The sequence below is a fragment of the Brachyhypopomus gauderio genome, chromosome 7, assembly GCF_052324685.1.
Source record: "Brachyhypopomus gauderio isolate BG-103 chromosome 7, BGAUD_0.2, whole genome shotgun sequence".
NCBI classification, from domain to species: domain Eukaryota; kingdom Metazoa; phylum Chordata; class Actinopteri; order Gymnotiformes; family Hypopomidae; genus Brachyhypopomus; species Brachyhypopomus gauderio.
This window is the reverse complement of record NC_135217.1, coordinates 10572386-10592936: the sequence shown is the minus strand read 5'-3', so window position 1 is coordinate 10592936 and position 20551 is coordinate 10572386. Positions and strand designations below refer to the sequence as shown.

General features: G+C 43.5%; 1 protein-coding gene across 4 annotated transcripts; it reads right to left on the bottom strand.

The window, feature by feature from the left end:
• Positions 1-10107: 10107 nt before the first annotated feature.
• Positions 10108-18768, bottom strand: wasf3a (WASP family member 3a). Of its 4 annotated transcripts, none has more exons than XM_077011566.1 (7): positions 18285-18758; positions 17432-17513; positions 16869-17051; positions 15169-15303; positions 14623-14776; positions 13982-14099; positions 10108-13728 (listed from the first exon to the last, which is right to left on the bottom strand). In XM_077011566.1, the coding sequence occupies exons 3-7, from the start codon at positions 16999-17001 to the stop codon at positions 13558-13560; spliced, it is 711 nt and encodes a 236-aa protein (XP_076867681.1). In that variant the 5' UTR covers positions 17002-17051; positions 17432-17513; positions 18285-18758; the 3' UTR covers positions 10108-13557. The 4 variants fall into 4 exon arrangements, with proteins under 4 accessions (XP_076867681.1, XP_076867680.1, XP_076867683.1 ...); XM_077011565.1 differs by having other exon boundaries at positions 17436-17513; positions 18285-18757; XM_077011568.1 differs by lacking the exon at positions 15169-15303 and having other exon boundaries at positions 17436-17513; positions 18285-18768.
• Positions 18769-20551: the final 1783 nt, after the last annotated feature.

Below are 20551 nucleotides of genomic sequence, written 5' to 3'. Positions count from 1 at the left end.
TCTGCGTTTTCGGAACTCCGTGGTGATAGCTTTGTTGTGTGAATAATGTGTCTCACCTGTGAATCGTCTCGTAATCACATGGGGCTAATGTGGTCTGTCTATTTAATGTGCGCTCGCGCAGTGTCCTGTGCTCGTCGTTGTCTACAGTCTACACGTTGCTGTGTTAGTGTTTTCTGTTCTCCGTGCGCTATTGCACAATATCTGTTTATTAAAGTGACGTCTGTTGCTACAAAGAAGGATTCAGTGTCTCGTCCTTCACGCCGCACCCACCGTCACAGAATGACGAGCCGACTAGAGACACCCGAACATGCCAGGCTATAAGCCAAAGCCCAAGAAGGGCAAGAAGCCCAGCATGCGGCACCACCACGCGTCTTCCTCCCCCCCGCGCTGCAACTCCACGCCGACTCCGAAGCAGCTGAAGCGGGATCCCGAGTGCTCCTATCTGCTGTGTGCGGCTCGGGAGACCGCTATACCAGAGTTGGCTGAGGAGTACCGCAAGACAGCGGTGCGGGTGTGGCGGGAGAGACATCCCTCGCCTTCCCGGGAGCTCTCGCCTGTAAGGGTCAGTGTCCCCGAGCTATATGGGGCAGAGGGCGAGCTGGAGGAGGACTCCTTCCCGCACCACGAAGCCACGCCAACGTCGGAGCAGCTGAAGCGGGATCCGCAGTGCGTCGACCTGCTGCGGATGGCTAGACAGGCGTCCAGCCCCGAGTGGGCGGTGGTGCTCCGCTGGCTTGCCAGACACCCGTCTCCTCCCCGCGCCCTCTCACCGCTGAGGGTGGGCTCGTGCGTCCTCGGAGCTACCGAGTCCACCCCAGAGAGCGAGTTCGGGGAGGAGGACTCCGAGGAGGAGCAGGAAGGAGAGGGCTACACCCCGTCGCCAGATGACGCGTCCACGGTGGACTACGGCGGAGAGGTAGAGGACTACCCCCCCTCTATATGCGACGCCTCCACCGTGGACTACGGTGGAGAGGAGGAGGAAGAGGAATACCCTCCGTCAGAGGACTCCGCCTCCACCGTGGACTACGGTAGGGAGGAGGCGGAGTCGGAGGAGGAATCGGAGGATGATGACTACCTCCCTCCGCCCGTAGGCTCCTCTCGCACCGCAGAGGAGGGAGAGGGGGAGTACCCTTCGTCAGAGGGCTCCTACTCCGCGGAGGAGAGCCCTCCCCCCTCTGAGAGGTCTGCGGAGACCGTGAGAGGGAAGCGGACGCCCTCTTCCGCTCACGCCAGCGACAGTGCTATGGACTGCTCCCGGGGTGGCAGCCCGGAGCAGTCCATGGAGTGGAGCCGGGGAGAAGAGGAAGAGGAGGAAATGGAGACAGAAGGGGACCACCCACACGGCCCGCTCGGCCAGTCCGCCAGCCGCGCTGCACCGGGCATGTCTGCCCGCCGCGCTGCACCGGGCACGTCTGCCCGCCGCGCTGCACCAGGCACGTCTGCCCGCCGCGCTGCACCTGGCAGAGAGTCCGCAGCGAAGGCAGGAGGGGGACTGCCCAATGCAGCACCCGCAGCTCCGGACCTCTCCCACCTGCTCGCTCTCCTCCTGGCGCGAAGCCTGGCGCCTGTTATGTGTTTGTCTGTGCCAGTGTTCGTCAGTCTTCCCGTGTGTATTCCTAACCCATTTTTCCCATTCGTTCCTCTATGTGTCAATGTGCCTGTGTGCGTGTTTGTGAATGTCCCGTGTAACGTGTCTAACGTCTTTTCCCCTATGTTCCCAGGGAGGGTGTTCTAGGCGGTCCGTGGCGGACGCTTCCCCGAGGGCAGTCACCTCCCAGACGCAGGACTGAGCGCGTCGGATCCGCCCATCGTCGTGGGTTCGGGGCACTCGGTCCTGTTGGCACCCCAGGACGGGTAGTGCCCTTGGAGGGGGCGTCTGTCACGTTGAGGACCCCGGCCCCTCCCTTTTGGGCGTGTGTAAACGTTGTCCACGTGCTCTGTCTGCGTTTTCGGAACTCCGTGGTGATAGCTTTGTTGTGTGAATAATGTGTCTCACCTGTGAATCATCTCGTAATCACATGGGGCTAATGTGGTCTGTCTATTTAATGTGCGCTCGCGCAGTGTCCTGTGCTCGTCGTTGTCTACAGTCTACACGTTGCTGTGTTAGTGTTTTCTGTTCTCTGTGCGCTATTGCGCAATATCTGTTTATTAAAGTGACGTCTGTTGCTACAAAGAAGGATTCAGTGTCTCGTCCTTCACGCCGCACCCACCGTCACAAAAGGTAGCCTAAATATCTTAACTAGACATTTCTATTGAGTTCTAATGTTCAGTTATTTTTCTTTGCGTTTCTTCATTGCTGTCATAGCATCAACTGGCAATGGAAACATATGTCAATAGTCATTAATACAATGTCTTTTAACCTTAAAATGTCTTGCCACTGGAAACAAATCCTTAATAGTCTGAAAATATTGAATGAGCCTTCTCTTACACATTTCTCCAGTGTAAAACGTTTACATCTTGTTAAAAAGCTACTCCTGCAGTAATACATAAGGAGAATTTTGTGTTTACAACTCATAAGGACTCACACACAACACTTGACTCCTTCCTCATAAAACATTTTGATGGCCCTAAGTCTTTTCCATGAAGAGAGAATAGAAATTGGCAGAATGGAGACCTGTAATATGCTTAGATCTCTGCACTGGATGCAAGGCTTGTAGATGGCAGATATGATGAGTTTGCACATAGATGTAGTGCACAGGTATAGGTTAGTGCATCCATTCTCTGAACAGGTAACACATGAACACTTATATGTTCCTTAGGAAATTCACAGCTATGGAAATATTCACACATAGTTAAGTACTCACATACATGTTTAAGTCTTAATAGTTGAATGTACGTTTTTGCAGTAGTACTGCAAATAAGAATGAGTTTGCTGGAGGAGCCGTACACAAGTGCTTTGTTAGTTTAAGTATATATAATATTGCAATTGACAGAAATAGACACAAAAATAAAACTTCCAATCAACATAAGACTATCAAAGACCCACACCCAAGGCATAGAAACTGCACATTTATACACAGACTAATGGATTCTAACTAGACACACTCCACGGCAGGAAAAAACCAAAACAAGGGATGGAGCAGGAACTGAACCCAAACCAAGAACACATGGTAGGCATTTCCCACATCAATGCCAGGTGAGGGACAACTGTGACAATGGTAGTATATGTTCCAGAACATTATGACTTAACTGAAACATCCCCATGCCAGGATGTGTTATATGCCATGTTTATTCCTGAACTGTGTGGAACTTGGAGAAGGAAGACCTAAACAAATTATATATCTATTATATATAGTAATATATTTAATGAATGCAACATTACTGAACCCATGATAAAATGTTCACATGGCCTATACCTGCCTGCTCTACCAGGTGAGCTATAATTCCACTATAGTATTAAAATCCCTAAAACTACACTTGATGGTCAGTAAGTTTTAATAAACAAAGATAATTGAATTTATGCATATCAAACAAACCTACAATACAAAAATACAAAAACAAGTGCATTCAAAAAAGTATGGGCATACTTTTATCAGTGTTGGGAAGCATCTTACACAGCCATTCAGTGTTTTTCTTACTAAAATACTGATTTCCCACCACACTTAAAATTACAGTCGGGACATAAGGTGTTGTTAGAAACTGCAAATTTTCTATGGACCAGCCCCATGATGACTTGGTGCTGTCTTCAAAATTGATGTAGGCTAAGCTACTTGTCTGCATTAATGTCCACTCCTCATTTTGAAATGGAATTTCAAAGGTATGCTGTCTTATTTCAGGTTGTTCTTTTAAGTATGTGGTCTGACTTAGGTCCCCCCCCACCCCCCCATCTCCCAATCTGTGGTTTCTCCCGTCTCACTGTAGCGCCTGAGCTCTGGGTTTAACTTCTCATTAGTTAATGTGTAATACAATAAGTGTCACCCTCCATTACACGCCTTGATTATGTGTACAGACGACCCTCAACAGACCAGCCATTCATCCTCTTCCCACGCAGACACAGTACAGCGTTGCTTAGAGATGAATTCACCACACTGTACACGACTAAACAGCCGGCCTGCCGACAGCCTACACACACAGGGATTAAACTGGGTTTTTACTGCATGCACAGACAGAATTTAAATAACTGATGGGAAGATGTGAAGTTTTGTAGCCACTTCTTACTGATTGGAGAGCATAATGTTGTTTTGGAGAGTCATAGACGGTAGAAGACATGTAGTCTGCTTTACAAGTGATCTTAAAAATTTTGTATGATGACTACAATCTATTACTTCTCCTCCCACAAGCCTTCAGATATCTAGCCGCTGACTTAAAGGCACTGTGGGAATATGCATCATCCACCATATTCCTCTCTTCATTTGAAACTGAACGAGAATTATAACCCATTGCATTATGGGCAGACACTGCTTTGAGACAAACACCAGTCCCACCCCTCCCACTCTTCTTAAAAACCTTTTCTCCACCCGCCACTCTCTCCAGTCCATCATGTACACACACACACATGCACACACACACACACACACACACTCCCAGGCATAGTCTCAGTCTGATCACAGACGGCACATTCCAGGATGCCACCAGATTAAATAGTGCTTCTAATCCTCTGTACCGTCGGCTGGGTAGAGTTGTGTGCTCACGTGAAGCTGAGCTGCACCCTGCGTGGGCCTCTGGTGGATATGAGGTGTGTGTGTGTGTGTGTGTGTGTGTGTGTGTGTGTGTGTGTGTGTGTACTGAGGGCTGCAGTCTATACTGTAATTTAGACACAGATGGGGGGGGGGGGTTGATTTCATACACACACGCACACACAGAAGTAATATAGCAGTACAAAGAATATGCAGATTAATAGTGTCTTTCACATTCTGCAAAAGAATCACAAGCCTTGTTGTTTCTTCTTTGAAACTATAATGTAAAATGAGGTCATAACTCAAACAAACAGAAAGGTCCAGCAGATCCACTAACGATGTTTCTCTATTTGTGGTTTGTGTGTTTTTAAAATAATATAATTACAGACAGACAAGGAGTGTAAGAGCCAGCCAACACTGAGCTCCACACTGATGTAAATCAGACGGTGAATGAAGATTCTCACTAGAACAATGGTCCTCAGTCTTAGTAGTGGGGGGTGTAATGTACAAAAAGTTTAATTCTCGCTCAGCTGTAGCAGCCTAATTTAACTCATGAAGGGTTTGACGATTTGTGTCAGGCATGAAAATAGCAAAGAAAATGACAGCACACTTCAAGAACTCAAGGATCACTGGTCTAGGTCTAAGACCAGGCTGTCTGGGAAAATTGTTAGTAAGGTGCAAAGAGAAAGACTGTGTCGTGGTGTAATCTGGTGCAATTGTGGTGTAATGTGTATGCTGAATCTAGGACTAAAAGTGCAGAATACTTTAATAATTTACTCACACACCTGGATTGTATTCTTGAGATGTACTGTTACGAAATCTTGAGATTTGGTGAATAACAAGTTCATTTTTCGCTGAACTTTGCTTTGTCTTTCCACACTTCTTGAGCACCAGGTTTATTTGCAGGTAGGGATTATCCATATAACACTGAATTTTAAACGTTGGATTTAAATCTGGTCTCTCACTTCTGGACGTGACTGAAATGCACTTAAGATGATATATACTGTTTGTGTATAAGAATCCGTTTACACCGTCGTTTTGTAACACTATATGGATTGCATCTTGGCTGCGATCTTAACTAACAATTTACCCACGCATTTACACTTGACAGTCTCCATTGCCACGTGGCATAACGTGCACCAGCTCTTAGACGATTACCAACTGCTTGCGTTTACCTGATTTCAAAAAAGAAAATCGCCATTTTGTATTGGGTCAAGTCTTTAATTAAACTTAGTAGAAGGTACCAGCTCGAGCAGTTGATGTTAACGAGAAAACGACCGGTGGTTTAATTTAAACTTTCTGGTATCTGCTGTAGGACATGCCTCTACGGCCCACATATCAATTTTAACACGAGAACATTTAATTAGCTTTTTAAAATTAGTAAATAATTGAATTGCCACCTGGTCGTCATTTGTTGTGATGTACTGTATTGGGCGCGGTTTGGATTCTTGACTGTGGCTTGGAGAAGCGGATGCTTATATAACACCACAACATCTGCTGAAAAGCGTCTCAAACCTCACAACGTGGTTTTTAGCAAATCTGTTTTAAACGCATCTTTGGTACACACATGGTATTTTTTATGTGGATATAACCTTGATACTCTAGATGCAACGTGTAACCCTCCCCGCGGCGCGGACACACACACACACACACACACACACACACACCACACACACACACACACACACACACACACACACACACACACACACACTTGACAAGCAGGAACCGCCCCTCACGTTGCCTCGTTCGATTTAACTGTCCAGGAGTCACGACTAAATTGACGTCTTTATACAAACCTATAGGTAAAAACGCCATAACGTTTCGAAGTGGTTAGCATAGTGTTATCATAATGTATTACACATTAAGGAGGAGGAAACATGAATTTGGTTGTCATGTGGTCTAAACGGATTTGAATGACCAGTATGACCAAAGTCAATGAAGCAAGTGGTTAAAATCTTGTCACAACACAATTGAGATACATGAAATGACATTCTGGGGAATTTTCTGGCACTTTCTGAAGCATTATTAAGTATGTGGGTATCTCTGTTGTTGTTGTTGTTGTTGTTGTTACAGTGCACTGGAGAAAATGCCCTGCCAGAGCAGCTCTGACAAACGTGTCAGAAACCCATGCATTGTTTCAACAGTTTTAACCAGTCGAAACATTGTACCGTTGCGGTTAATCTAATTCTCGTCTTCATTCCAAGCCTGTGACCAATATTCACTATCCCTTCAGAATTCAATGAATACGTCAATTAATATATCAGACTATATCATCAGAATGACATATGGCTTAATGGAAGAAGCTTCCAAAGACCTTTTGTGTGTCTTTCAAATTGAGAAGAGAATATTTCCACTTGTGCACTGAAGTTAAATGTATTATATATTAATGTAGTCATAGGAAGTATGTTGGCATTACCACTATAGTTTAGTTTGGCCAGTTTAGTGTAATTTTACAGCTGTCCTGTTGTCACCTGTAAAAAAATTTTATATTGTCTGCCAGTAGCCCCCCAAATATCTCCACATTTGTACAGCATTCTTGGATTTACGCTTTGTTGAAATGCAACTTTTTATGATTGCATCTGCCCTTCCTGCACTGGGTCTGGGCCTCGGCCCCCCACTCCTATATCCCCCAGGCCCCACAGACAACACAGGCCTGGCACTCAGTCCTCTCTTCTCCCTCCTCCAAGACTGGCCTCACCTCCTCCCACTGCCTCTCACCATTCTGCCACACTAAACCCTAGCACTAATCTCCTCCACCTTCACTCCAGCCACTACCAGGGCCACCAAAGGACACGCCCCCCTCCCCCCCCAGCCCTATAGCACCATCCCCGGGCTGACAGAGGTGCCAGTGTTGGGGAGGAGAGACCTGTCCGGCTGGCCCGCCCAGACCACAGGAGCTGGTCTAATCAGATACAAACGAGACGGGAAGTAGACAAGCGCGTGAAAGGCGGTAGAGCGCGGGCACGACTAATCCGGTTAGGACTGGGTTAAGAAAACCGGGACACCGCCTCTCTGTGACGCCACAGAGAAAACAAACCCCCCTTTCCCAGGGGCGCGTGTTCACCTGTATGGTAACACGGAGAAGTTGGCATTTTGACGCCTATTAGGGTAAGACAATTGGCACTTGGCACGTACCAACTGCTTTGTTCTCTCTGCCTTTATTTAAGCGCCGTCTCGCACCCGTGCCCCCCCCCCCCCCCCCCCCCCCCGTATCTCCGTAGCTGGGCACCGTGACATTATTGTGGTTGGGTAAAGAAAAAAGAAGGGAAAAAAAGAAACAGAAGACAGTCAGTGGAATTCCCCAAGATCCTTTTTCATGCCCTGTCGGTGAAGACGTTCCTCTCACCCTTAGCAGAGGGTCTCTCTTGTGAGAGCAAGAGACATGGATAGAAGGCGGGGGGTGTGTGTGTGTGTGTTTGTGTGTGGGGGGGGGGGGGGGGGGGGGGGGGTTATGATGGGTTCACTGCAGTTTGAAGACCACAACACTTAGTCATGACAAATACTTCCCGTACCTGACTGTAATGGCGGTGCGAACCCCAGCAGGCACAGGTGAGAGCAGGATGCTCTCCGCTGGACGTCTGACCTGCCACTGAAGCCAGCTGGGAGCAGTTGGTGGAACAGGTCCAGAAAACCTGCTCACTTCTGGACAAACAATCCAGCCTCGGCTATCAGAACCTCTTTCTGGTTGGAGAGTCATGCAATGGTGGGAAAACCAGCCGTCAGCACAGATTCATCAAGAGTTTACCCTCGATAATCTCACCCTCCTCCTTACACACACACACACACACACATGCATATGCTCTGTCTCACTACTGCCCCCCCCTCACTTTCTATCTCCCTGTCTCTTTGGGTTTTACTTTTGTATAGGCTGCGGATTAAGTCGAGTGGTAAAACAGTGTTTTAATAATCTTTGCATGGCTGCATGCACCACTTAAACCACCAGCACAAACACCAGCAGGCCAGTGGGAGGCTCCTGCCTGGAGGAGATCACTAAGGAGATCACTATGGGAACCTTTCTGAGCTCACTGGAAAAAGCTTGGGGGGGGGGGGCTTTTTGAGGCAACACCAGCACTTGATGTGTTGTAAGGCTTTTAAAAAATTCCGCTGAAAAAAAAAAACAATTTAAAATTCTCAGAAACAAGAGAAGCGGAGTGTGAGAAAGAATGTGTTCTTGGAAAAACACCAGGCAGATGACCAGGTGCAGCATGAGGGTTGGTAAACAAAAATGTAAAGAAGCACAGTATTAGTCTGCTGCAGTGTTTTTGAGTTTTTAGAATAATAATAATTATTATTATAATAATTCTAATTATAATTTTTCTATGTATTGTTCCCACCTTTCATCAAAGTGTTCTCTCAAAACCAGATGATCAGTCATAAATTGCCCTTTTCATGTCTTTTTTATGTCAATTTGTTATGTCTCTCTGTAATGATTTATCAGCTCCCCTGATCAAAGATTCACCATGGTAGCATCATGATTCCACAGCTATCAGTGAAGCCAGCAACTTCCTAACTGTAGCTACCAGACTGTGATCGGAAGTGAACATTAAAAAAAAACCTGCAACTCTGGAAAAACACAGGAGCAGGTGGCAAACGCATTGTGGACCAGAGGCCTGAATGAATACTCTTACATGAAGTTACTCCTTACCAACTAAACACCTGAAAATATGCATTGTGTTTGAATTCCTTCGACAGTGCAAATTGAAGTAACTCATCTACCAAATGTAGACGTTAAGATGATCAACTGGTCCACGATACGCAGTAGTGATCTAGTTGTCTGGGATCGGGCCAGAGCAGGTTAAGTGAAGCCCATTAGACGTGACTGTGGCTGGGGATCATTAAAGGGTTCGTGATCCTCTGCTGTTACACTCACTCATCCCTCCGTTTCCTGGCCGACCTGTCGAGACGCAGTAGTGACTCGTCATCGCCAGCCGTCCTGAAGAGCTTCACGTGAAACCCACCAGGCAGATGTTAGCACACAGCACCTGAGAAGTAGAACGTTTCTGAAATGCAGACACGAAATACACAAATTAGCTAAACTATCAGGCGACAGAGGGAAGAACCTGTTCCTCAGAGAATTAATGTTCTCAGGCACATGGACTCATATTAGATATAAATGTTTGCATTTATTGCAATATTGATTGTGTGAGTAAATACACTAACCTTACTTTTAAATAAAAGGAGAATAAAATAAAAAGCAGAGAACCCATCACAGGAGCACTGATCTTCTGATATAATCTGAATGAGCTAAATGTCAGATGTAATGACAGACCTATTCAGTACTTTAGAATTGAGTACTTTAGACCTATTGAGTACTTTAGATGGCTGGAGTCTGGATGATGGTTTATTTCAGTACTCAAAACTCATCATACTGTCTCTCAAGCTAAGTCAGGTCAAAATTGCTTTATTGACATGAATGTGTGTGGTGCAATATTGCCAAAGTTTCAAAAAATACATTTTAATAGTTTTAAAAACATAACAGCATCAACAACAACAGCAACAATACTTATAATAAATAAATAACAACATAATGAGTAAACAATAATTTACAATATCAATATATTAAAGAAGCCAAAGTTAAGGCTTTAACAAAATATTCAAACAAGATAGTACATATGTACACATATCTGGAAGTGAGGACAAGTTTAATGACGGTGGTGCCATTAAATGGATTATAGAAGCAGGAATGGAGGGGTAATCACAGACTTTCTCCCAGTCAGTGACATGTTGCTGTGTATTTTGCAGCATTACTCCTAGAAACATTCCTCACTTTTCATACTGATTCATATAGACATGTGGGATTATAGTTTGCATTTGACGCGAAATCTATTTTCACAGTGAAGAAGAAAACGCATGTCAGTCTTATCCTCATCCTCATTTGTCATGCAGTTGTCACTCATTTTTTACGTTTCGTAGTTTCAATCTTCCAATGGTCAATGTTCCAAATGTTGTTTTGATTTTGTTTTATAAACCGGTTTATTTTCAGGTTTGGTCATAACGTAGTGCTGGTGAGAGGCTGGTCTGTGTTAATAGCTGTTACAGTTTTCTCTCTCCATTGCAAACATCCAATAATCTAACCAGCTAGCTGCCATTTTGTTGCAGCTGTTCTACTTGTGTCTAATCTGGCCGTTAAAACTAATGGCATCTTAAAGACAAATGCCTTACTGTCTTAAGTGTCAGCTAGTTTACGTCTCTCTGAGTGGAGTCAACAGCCTTGATCAGATGGAGACAAAATTGGACTTTCGAATAATCAATGGGACAGCCAATGAGACAACTATTAACCACTTTTTTGTTTGTTTGTTTGTTTGGCCCAATATCAACATCAAATGAGTAAAACCAGACAAAAAATTTTTTTGTGTTAAATCCATTAAAAGCCAGACTATCACTTAAGGTGCCATTTACCAGGAGGGGGGATATTGCCCTTAAACAAATTTGAGATGCTGCTTCACCTGTAAAAGAATTTATACAGAATGTTTAAACAGGTTTTTACTTTTATCTCAACAAAGGGGAAACTTGTCAGATGTCTTTATACCTGCTATTACATAACTCTTGAAACGATGACATTAGTACTAGATTAAGTAGATAAGACGTATTCCTTTAGCGAGTCAGACAGTGCCCCTTAGTGGCCAGCTAGCACATAACGCCTGCACACCAGATTTGGAACATATTTACTAAGTACTCACATATTCTAATAATCACGTTATTTTTAAAAAGGAAAATAAAATGAAAACCTCTTAATTGGAAGCACTAAACTGTGTATGGATATTTGCCGTTCTTGCTATTTTTAGCCAGCACCTGAGTTATTTGTTAATATGAAGTCAGGTTTGCATATTCCTTTTACTGAATCAAAAGAACTGAGATTCGCTTCCATTGTGCTCTTTTGTGCCGAAACCCCTTGCAGGACAGAACGTATGGTCTTTGGCCTTCTGGTAATGTGAAGTTGCCGACGTTTTGCACAGAGGTGTCAATTCCAGGTTCAGAATGTAAAAGTCCTCACCAGGATTTTACTCAAGCTTGCTAGATTTTCTAATTAGTGCAATCCAGGTAAAATTATCAATCAATCAATCAATCCAGGAAACCCGAGCAAAATCCTGGTGAGGACTTTTACTTTCTGAACCTGGAATTGACACCTCTGGTTTTGCAGAGCAAATTGCTAAAGGAAAGGTCACCATTTTGGACACGATCGTTCTGAAGATATTCTAGAATGGTCGTTACTTATCATTGGTTCCAATGCCCAGTTTGATCAGATGTGATTTTAGCGGTGTATATTGGCTATATCACTGTTCCTTGACTATGTGTTTAAGGCAGCTTTGGTATAGGTCTGAGAGTCTGTGATAAGAAAAATTTCACTCTCACTCAGTTCTTTTTAAAGCACTCTACTGTTCCATATGAACCTTCAAAAATCCTCCATTATTTGGAGTTCACCCAAAATCATATCTGATGCCAGTTAGATGTGCCTAGGACATGTTTCAAGATTATTTTGGTTTTCCACCCATAAATACACATCAATTTATTCATTTATGTAAATCAATTAATCTGCCAATGTTATTTTCCTTGAAAGTTTTTCTATCCCTTTCAGCCAAAACATGTTGTCAATATGTGTCATATGTTTCTGCTATTGAATGTACCTCAGTGGGACGTAACTGATATAAAAACAGCGGTACTTTGAAATAATCCATAAAAACTTCCCCTTCAACATGTTTAGCCATTGCATTCACAAGCAAAATGTGGGTAAGATGTGTTGTGCATTTGTGCATGCAAATGTCTGTCTGTCTCTGAAAGAATGTTTGTGTGTGTGTGTGTATTATGAGCATCTCTCTTTGGATGCATGTTTGACATGACATGAAAGGGTGTGGGTGGGCGTGGTTCAGTGGGATATGGCTCACCGGAACTGGGTGGTGGGGTCTGGACATTGTCCATGTCTGGACATTGTGGTGTGTTGGGAAGTGAACTGGGTTCTACTGCATTCTGCTTGCATTATTTAAGATAACACATATTAGGCATTCACATTTGATGAAAATCAACATTAACCTACAAATGAAACAAGAACTACCTGAAACAAGTTCACTGTAAACATTTGCTTTAAATGTACAGTATTAGTTATTTTACAGGCTCACACTGTAAATGACTGAATAATTAGAATGGTACCTTGATTTACAGACACAAACCAGACAATACAGTACAGAGAAGGAGTCTGAATAATAAAGAGAATAATAAAGTTTTTCCTTTAAGTCAATGTCTGAATATTTAGTGGATTTTTTGTGCCTTTTATCTATTGTAACTATTTTAGACTGACTCAATCTCACTTTGACCTGGTTTTTATGCGCTAAGAAAACCCTCAGTTTAGTCAAAGGCTACAGTTCCTCTAATGGAGAGTCATGGAGCTTATTTCATATCAGCCTCAACATATAGGTGGCTATATCAGTACAAGCTAGCTAATTTCACCATCCAAATGCTACGTTATATTTTTGGTACTTTAGCATGAACAGAGAATGCTATACTATACTGCTGACTATACTATACTGCTGAAAACAAAAGTATACTATAAAAAGGTACATAGTAGATCCTAGTAAATATAGTGAAACCTTGTAATTTACTTGTTTTAATATTATTTACTGTACACTTGTCCTTTAATAGTGACACTGCTGCCAGTAAATTGCACTGTGAATTTTACAGTAGTTTTGTCAATTGTGCTTTTTAATCTTAATTTAATCTTAATCTTTAAAAAAAACACTTTGCAACCATAATGTTCTCTGAATTTCTTGCAAGGTTCCATGAAAAGTGCTGCATATTTCAGCTAATAATAAGCAAAATAACTTTAATCATTAAGTCTTCATGAAACAGAACATATTCTCACTGAAACCTCATCGTGTTCCTTTGCATACTAAACAACCACGAACTTCAAAATACAAATTCAAATGTTCAAATTCTAAGTTAAAAGTTAATGAACTGAACTGTGTGAGTGGTTCAGTCTGGTCTGATGATGTGGTGAACAGGACGGACGCAGCTCCTTATCGAGCACCATCATGTTCCATTGGTGCCGGCGGTTATGAGCTTTACGGACCTTTATAACATCCTGGGACATCGTCCTGTCCACATAAGGTTTCTGCTCCTAGAGATACAGATTGTGGGAAATAGATAAAAGAAGAGATGGAGACACGGAGAGCGATGAAAGGGGAGAGAGAGAGTATGTGTGTTTGAGTATGTGTATGCATGTGTGAAAGACATAACAAAAGGGGTGTGAGAAACAGAGCAAGCAGCAAACAGAGTGCAGGTAGAGAGAAGACAGCAGATGCTGGTTATAAAAACAGAGACAGTAAATAAAGAAGCAAAGTGGTAGGACTGAAGGCCTGAATGTGTCTCACCCTCGCCCTTCCCCTCTCCTTCCTCATGTTCTCCATCTCCTGAAGCCTCTTCTTCATCCAAAGGTCAAAGTAATAGGACGGGTCTGTGTAGAACTTCATTGCTTCTATGTGATCATCTCTGTGCCACAGGGAGAGGCTCTTGTGATTGCAGGATTAACTAGGCATTTTGAAGGTGAAAATCACAGTTACCCAATTAATTCAGTCATTAGTTTTACCATTAAGTTTTACATGACACCTCTGGTCAGTGTCGCCCACATAAACCGTTCATACCACATTGCTTTCAAAACAGCTTATATTTAAACTTTTCTTGCGAATGACAGAACCTGTAATATCAAGAGTCTGTTTTACGTTCAGCCTGTGCCCGTACTGTGGACCCAGCACTCTCTATCAGTTACCCTTCAACACCTCGGCCTCATACCCACAAATCTGATGTGCTCAGTAAATAGTGCAATATGGCACCTCCATTTCATCACCATCTTTCTAGTCCATCATCTGTGTAAAAGGCCTATGGCATCCCATTAGCACAGACCTGGCCACAGACCTGGCCACAGACCTGGCCACAGACCTGGTCTTTTTATTTGGTTTTTGTGTATGTGCTGCTGAGGGGACCACACAGGAATGTGAAGTGTCTTCTCACCCACCGGTATTCAGAGAGGATGTTCAGAGACGGTGGTTTGTCACTGCTGTTATACATCTCAGCTACGGAGTTGGGAATGTTGCTCTTGGACACCACCTGCTGGTCGTGCAAGGTAACGCTCCTGAAGGCTTTGCGCATGTTGATGTCCTGGAGGGAGACTGCAGACAAAAACAGAAGAGAGAGAGAGAATGAAAGAAAGCAAGGGACAAATTGAGGAGAGGAAAATAGGGGGAGACTGTTGGCAGAAACACTTTCAATATAGCTCACATTTCCATTTCAATATAGGTGTCTGTAAATGTACTGACATCTCCTCTCCGTTACAGTTCATATTGATGCTTTGGGAAATGAAGTGAGAGCCAGACTGCTGCTCATTAAAGGTCAAATTCAGAAGCATTCTAGCTAGGCTGGTCCAGTGAGACTAGGATGTGACTGAAGCTCTGATAATCAAAGTTGGTGAGATCAGAACTAGTTCTAGATTCAGAATATTTCACAGCTCCCCGCTACCATTGTGCCACTTTTGGCCTCATTTTGACCCCGTGACCCAAATGACCTTCCTCTATGCTGGAGTCCAGCTGCGTGACTTTGAAGGTGAGGAGGTTGATACGATCCTGGAGGCTCTTTGCCCGCAGGTAGAAGGTAGCTGCTTCACTGAAGAGCTCCCCAAAAACATCCTCTGCCTGTTTGCCTAAAATCACGAGAGAGAGAGAGAGAGAGAGATGGAGAGAGAGAGAGAAGCTGCCGTATGTTCTTGGTGAACATGAAGAAGTCAGCACACTGGCAGGGCTGTATGTTCACTCCTGTTACACTCTGACAGTGGGTGAGAATGACAGATACCAGCTAAAAAGCCCTGTGATTACAGTTATTGTTATTATTATAGTTCTATTTGTATATATGTTTGTATGTATACGTACATAATATATATTACATTATTATAACTGCATTTTGTAATCACTCAGGTTACCTTTGATATTGAAATTTGTTTCATAATGTGAAAATTGTTGTGGTTATCGTTACCGTTATTGTCATTAATGACATTATTGTTGTTGTTGTTACTCTAATCTTTACCACTACTATTATTACTGTTGTTATTATTATGGTTACTATTAATACTTTTACTATTAGCATTATTATCATCATTATTATTATAAATATCAGTTATGGAAGTAATGGTGGGTAATGTAATGGTAATGAGAATATAGTCAATATTCTACTTTACTATGTTATTTTATTATATTTTACCATTGTTGTGTATCCTGTGCTTTGGCAACACAAATGTATATATTTGTCATACAAATAAAGCAACACTGAATTGAATTGAGAGAGAGAAAGAGAGAGAGAGAGAGAGAGAGAGAGAGAGAGAGAGAGAGAGAGAGAGAGAGAGATTGGGCTTAGGACATAGAAACAGAGATAGAGAAAACTGAATGGACAGAGAGAAACGTCCAACACTTCTACACAACGCTTGTCTAAATACACATGCGAGTAATTGTTTTCACTGAAAGCATGACTGAGATCAGATCTTAGCAAAAGTGTATGAATGCAAGATAAATGTGAAGAATAAAAGTCCCACATCAATTTGTACCACCCCATCGATTTCACTAATTGACTCTACTTGCCAGCATGAGCTGATTACCAACCTCTCGGGAAGGACTTTTACTTTATGAACATACACGATGCGCCTCTGATCTTAGATAATGTCACAGCAGCCTTTGACTAAGAGCGGCACAGGCACTTTACCGACTCAACCGACCAAACTGAACAGGAATTTAGCTTCAAATTATCTTCCTGCGTGCGTTCTTGATCTCCCCCTAGAGAGGCGTTTCCCCCAGTCTCACTCCTGCACTCCAGTTTAGCGCTCCTCCTCCAACACACCTGTCTCAGCTAATCAGCTCACTAGCTAGTTACCTTGTGAGTGTGAGTGGGGGGGGGATATTACACACTGGTGCCCCAGGAGTAGCACTGGCACACAGATCATAACATTCATAGCAGCCCTAGCAATTATTTCCCTTTGCACCAATACCCACAGACGGGATGACACAGTGCTTTAGGTGTCATTCTTTAACATTCTCTCTCTCTCTCTCTCTCTCGCCTTAATCCCCTGTGACACTACAACCCATGCCCAGCTGATCCCTGGTGAACGAACACACACACACACACACACACACACACACACACACACACACACACACACACACACACACACATGCGAAGATCACACTGTCTATGATCAAAAGAATTGAAGGCGTGCCGTACTGAGGCTGCTTAGCTGGTGGATGATGGCGGAGAACGTGGTGTTTGTAACACACTCCAGTTCACTGCTGATGCCGTCAGGTAGCACCGCCCGGCACAGGTGACGAGGATGCACACTCCTCTTTCCCAGTGGCATAGCTGTACCTCACCTCTCTCTACCTCACACACACACTCAGGAGTATGAACCTGTGGAAAAACAGAACCACGCGCTTATACACATACACACTATACGTATATACAGATGTATGAAAACAACTTTGTCACCATGTTTTATATGTTGTTATTGTAGAGCAGAGCCAATATATGAATGTTACTACTGATGGTAACGTCACCACCAGGGCCGGAGTGGACCCCTTTTTCAGCCCAGGAGTTTCATGCCGAAATCCGGCCCAAAATAATTTTTTCCTCCCAATTGGCCCAAACTAGAGATTTATATGAGCCGGCCCATCGGGAATCCTCCCGAATCTCCCGATTAGCCACTCCGACTCTGGTCAATACCAGACTATCGGGTTTATGTTATTAGACACTGAAACTGAATTCCCAATGCTTTGACAATATTGTATTACCTACAGTCAGAATAAGCCATGTTGCCTTGTCCAGATTTACAGCCCCAGGACAGGTGTGACCACTCAGCTCAGTCAGCAGTGCCTGCAGTGCGTTGTAAACCCCAGCAGCACAAATGTACACAGGTCAGGCATGCAGGATCATTGAAAACAGAACAGATTGCACTGAGAGATGCAATTTGTTGTTCAGTATTCAAAGATCCTGCATACATACAGCGCCATTACGCTCAACTCAAAGACACATTGATACAATTAATGTGGATCTCCGTTCGACGCCACTGAAGACAGGCTCACTCTTAATATAGTAGGCTACTTACTTTGATATGTATGACGCAACAAGAATTTTTAAATATGACAAACTATATATAGATCAGGAGACATGAACACGCTCCGCGAGGCTTCGCTGCGATGTCACTCTATTCTCATATCACTTCCAGTGAGTAACGGGGGAACGACGCTGGTGAAGTTCCGCCACCTCTAGAGCGGATTAGAGCTTATCGGCCAATTAATAACCCAATCACTTAAATTATACCAGCGTCATAATTAAGACGAGCTAAGCCGCATTAGTCAATTGACTACTCAACAGTGATTAGTGCGGAAAGAGCACGGCCTAATAAAAAAATAATAATCAATGAGGATGAGTTATATCAAATTACTACTCCAAAAACGTCAGAGTATCAACTGACAACTGTCGTGTCACGCCGTTAATCGTGAACCCTACATGAGGTTTTCTTGTAAAACACTTCTTCTCTGTTCTGATAGCAGTCATAGACTCTGAACCTCTTTAAACAATACTGATATTCTTATAACAACACCGGACAGTACTGTTTTACAAAGTAAAATACTGCTCGCTTACCAAAAGTCCATTTCACGCCGAGATCATCGAGACTTCTCCTCTGCCCCTGTGGCCTAATATTATTGGGAGGGCGGGTGGAAAATCTCAGTGGCGAACAAGTGCGCAAATCAGCACTCAGGTTCCAATATTTTATTTGTAAGGTCAATTACATCGGCGAATCAGATCGGAGCAAAATGTAGCCAGGGATTCCAACAGTTATTCTGTTAAAAAAAGTTATTCTGTGTAATAGATGCACATGCGCAAGGACGTGTGGAATCTATAGCCTAAAGCATTTTGTTATAAAAGTGTATTAAACTGCAGTACAAGTTATGAAACTAGCTCTTGGGATAAACTCATTTTCGATATCCAGTCTCCTCAGCTCACTCATATAGTATAAACCCACCGAGAGAAAACGTTTAAATCAATACCCCCGCGTCAGCGTGGAGCAGCTCTGATGGTTATTAAATGGTTATCATGAGGTTAGAATGAGGGTTAGAAGGACAATACGGCATGTGAATAGTACAATAAAATAACGAAAAACTAAAATTTTAAATATGAATACTGGATTTTGCATTGCCTTGTGACTGCTGAAACATTTAATAGACTATATATAGTATGCAGTCATGCCTGTTATTCCTAATACCAATAAATGGGTAGTCAGAACCACGTTATTACAAAAACTGCAGACAGTAAAAAAGCAAAATTAATGTGCATGCTCAATTTCAGAGAATTTGTACAAATTTATTAGTCTATATAATTGCCAATACATGCACTTTATTAACAGTTTCATTCATTTTGATAATGTGCATCTTAAAAAAACACATTAGCTAATAGCTATTAACACCAAACACCCTCCCTTCCTTTAGGAAGCGTGAACTCATTCTTCATGCAGCCCGTGTTTTTCTTGGTTCTCCCTCTGAACTTGTTCTGGTGGCCCATGAAGTCCAAAAGGACGCGGGGCCAAACGTGGCCGGGCTCCGCCCCACGTTCCATAGGCCCCGCCTCTTCAGATAAGTCCCGCTTGCGCCGCACCGATGTCTCGAGCTCAGCTGGTCCTGTGAAGACGGAAGGATGCTGCAAAGGCCCTATAATCTGTTCGCTCATGCCAAAGAGGTTCTTGATGATCTGCAAACAGAGAGAAATCAAGCCATTACTAATTAGTGTAGCACAGTCTTTTGTAATTAATGAGAACATGTAGCATTTTCATAAGCCCCAGTTCAAATCTCACAAAACATTTCAGACCAAAGTATTTCTCCAGCTATGCAATGTTATAGTTGGAAACATTCACCCTCCCTGGTTGATTAAGAAACTCTAAAGCACAGAAAACACTAAACAGTGAGGTGTAGTAGTTCTTCATGTCTGGCCAGTGGCGGAGCCAAAGGGGGGGCGATGTCCCCCCCCCCCAACAGAGACTGTGCCCCCCCTAGTGCCACCCCACTTGCGAACCACTTGCGATCGGTTGATCGCAATATAATACATAATTTGTGTCCATTTTACACTCGCAAGCCCCCTGGTCGACAACTTACGCTCCCCCCCGGTCCACATCATTTGTATATGGACCCCTCCGATAAAGCCTTGGCCACCCCTTGAAAAAAAGTCTAGCTCCGCCACTTTGTCTGGCTTAGACATTCTCCAGCAAAAACATGTTTTTAACTTCCTCAAGTGCAAAAACTATATGTTAGAACTTTTCTTTGTATATTAATACAATTGTGGCTTAAACTGCAAAATGAACCCTATGCAGAGCACATCAAAGCAGAGATCATACACGTACTGTGGTGATCAGACTAACGATACTTACAGAGGAGTTGCGAGCTTGTGGGAGAGGTTTGGAGGTGCCAAGGGCAGAGGAGGAGAGAAAGAGAACCACCAAACAAGAGCAGAGGGACCCAAGCAGCAAAGATGAAGAGGATAAACCAGCCATAGTTTCATGGAAGAGGTGGGTGGACAAAAACAGGTTCCAAATATTCCTCTGCCTAAATGTGGCTGTGACTGCTACAGCGCTGTGGTTTCTTGGGGCCTTCCCCTAGGTCCCTGAAGTGGCCCGAGAGAGCCACGCCGGAGGTTTTATACATCTTGGCGCAGGCCGGGACGTGAATAGAAACCAACACGCTTATTCATTGCCCACCCACATGCCCATAATCACTCCCACAACCACAACAGTGCTGGTAAATGATTAGTTAATGAATGCAAAAGAAAGGGAAACAATGTGCAAAATGATGCAGAACATTTCACATTTTAAATCACATACTCCTGAAAACCTGAATCATGTGTTTAAAAAGTCTGAGTTA

Coding starts and splice junctions, on each gene's coding strand:
- wasf3a (XM_077011566.1), bottom strand. CDS start 17,001: ATGCCACTGGGAAAGAGGAGTGTGCATCCTCGTCACCTGTGCCGGGCG. Junction 14,100..14,622: donor AACATCCTCTCTGAATACCG/GTGGGTGAGAAG, acceptor CCTGTGGCACAG/AGATGATCACATAGAAGCAA. Junction 13,729..13,981: donor AGGAGAGGGGAAGGGCGAGG/GTGAGACACATT, acceptor CTGTATCTCTAG/GAGCAGAAACCTTATGTGGA.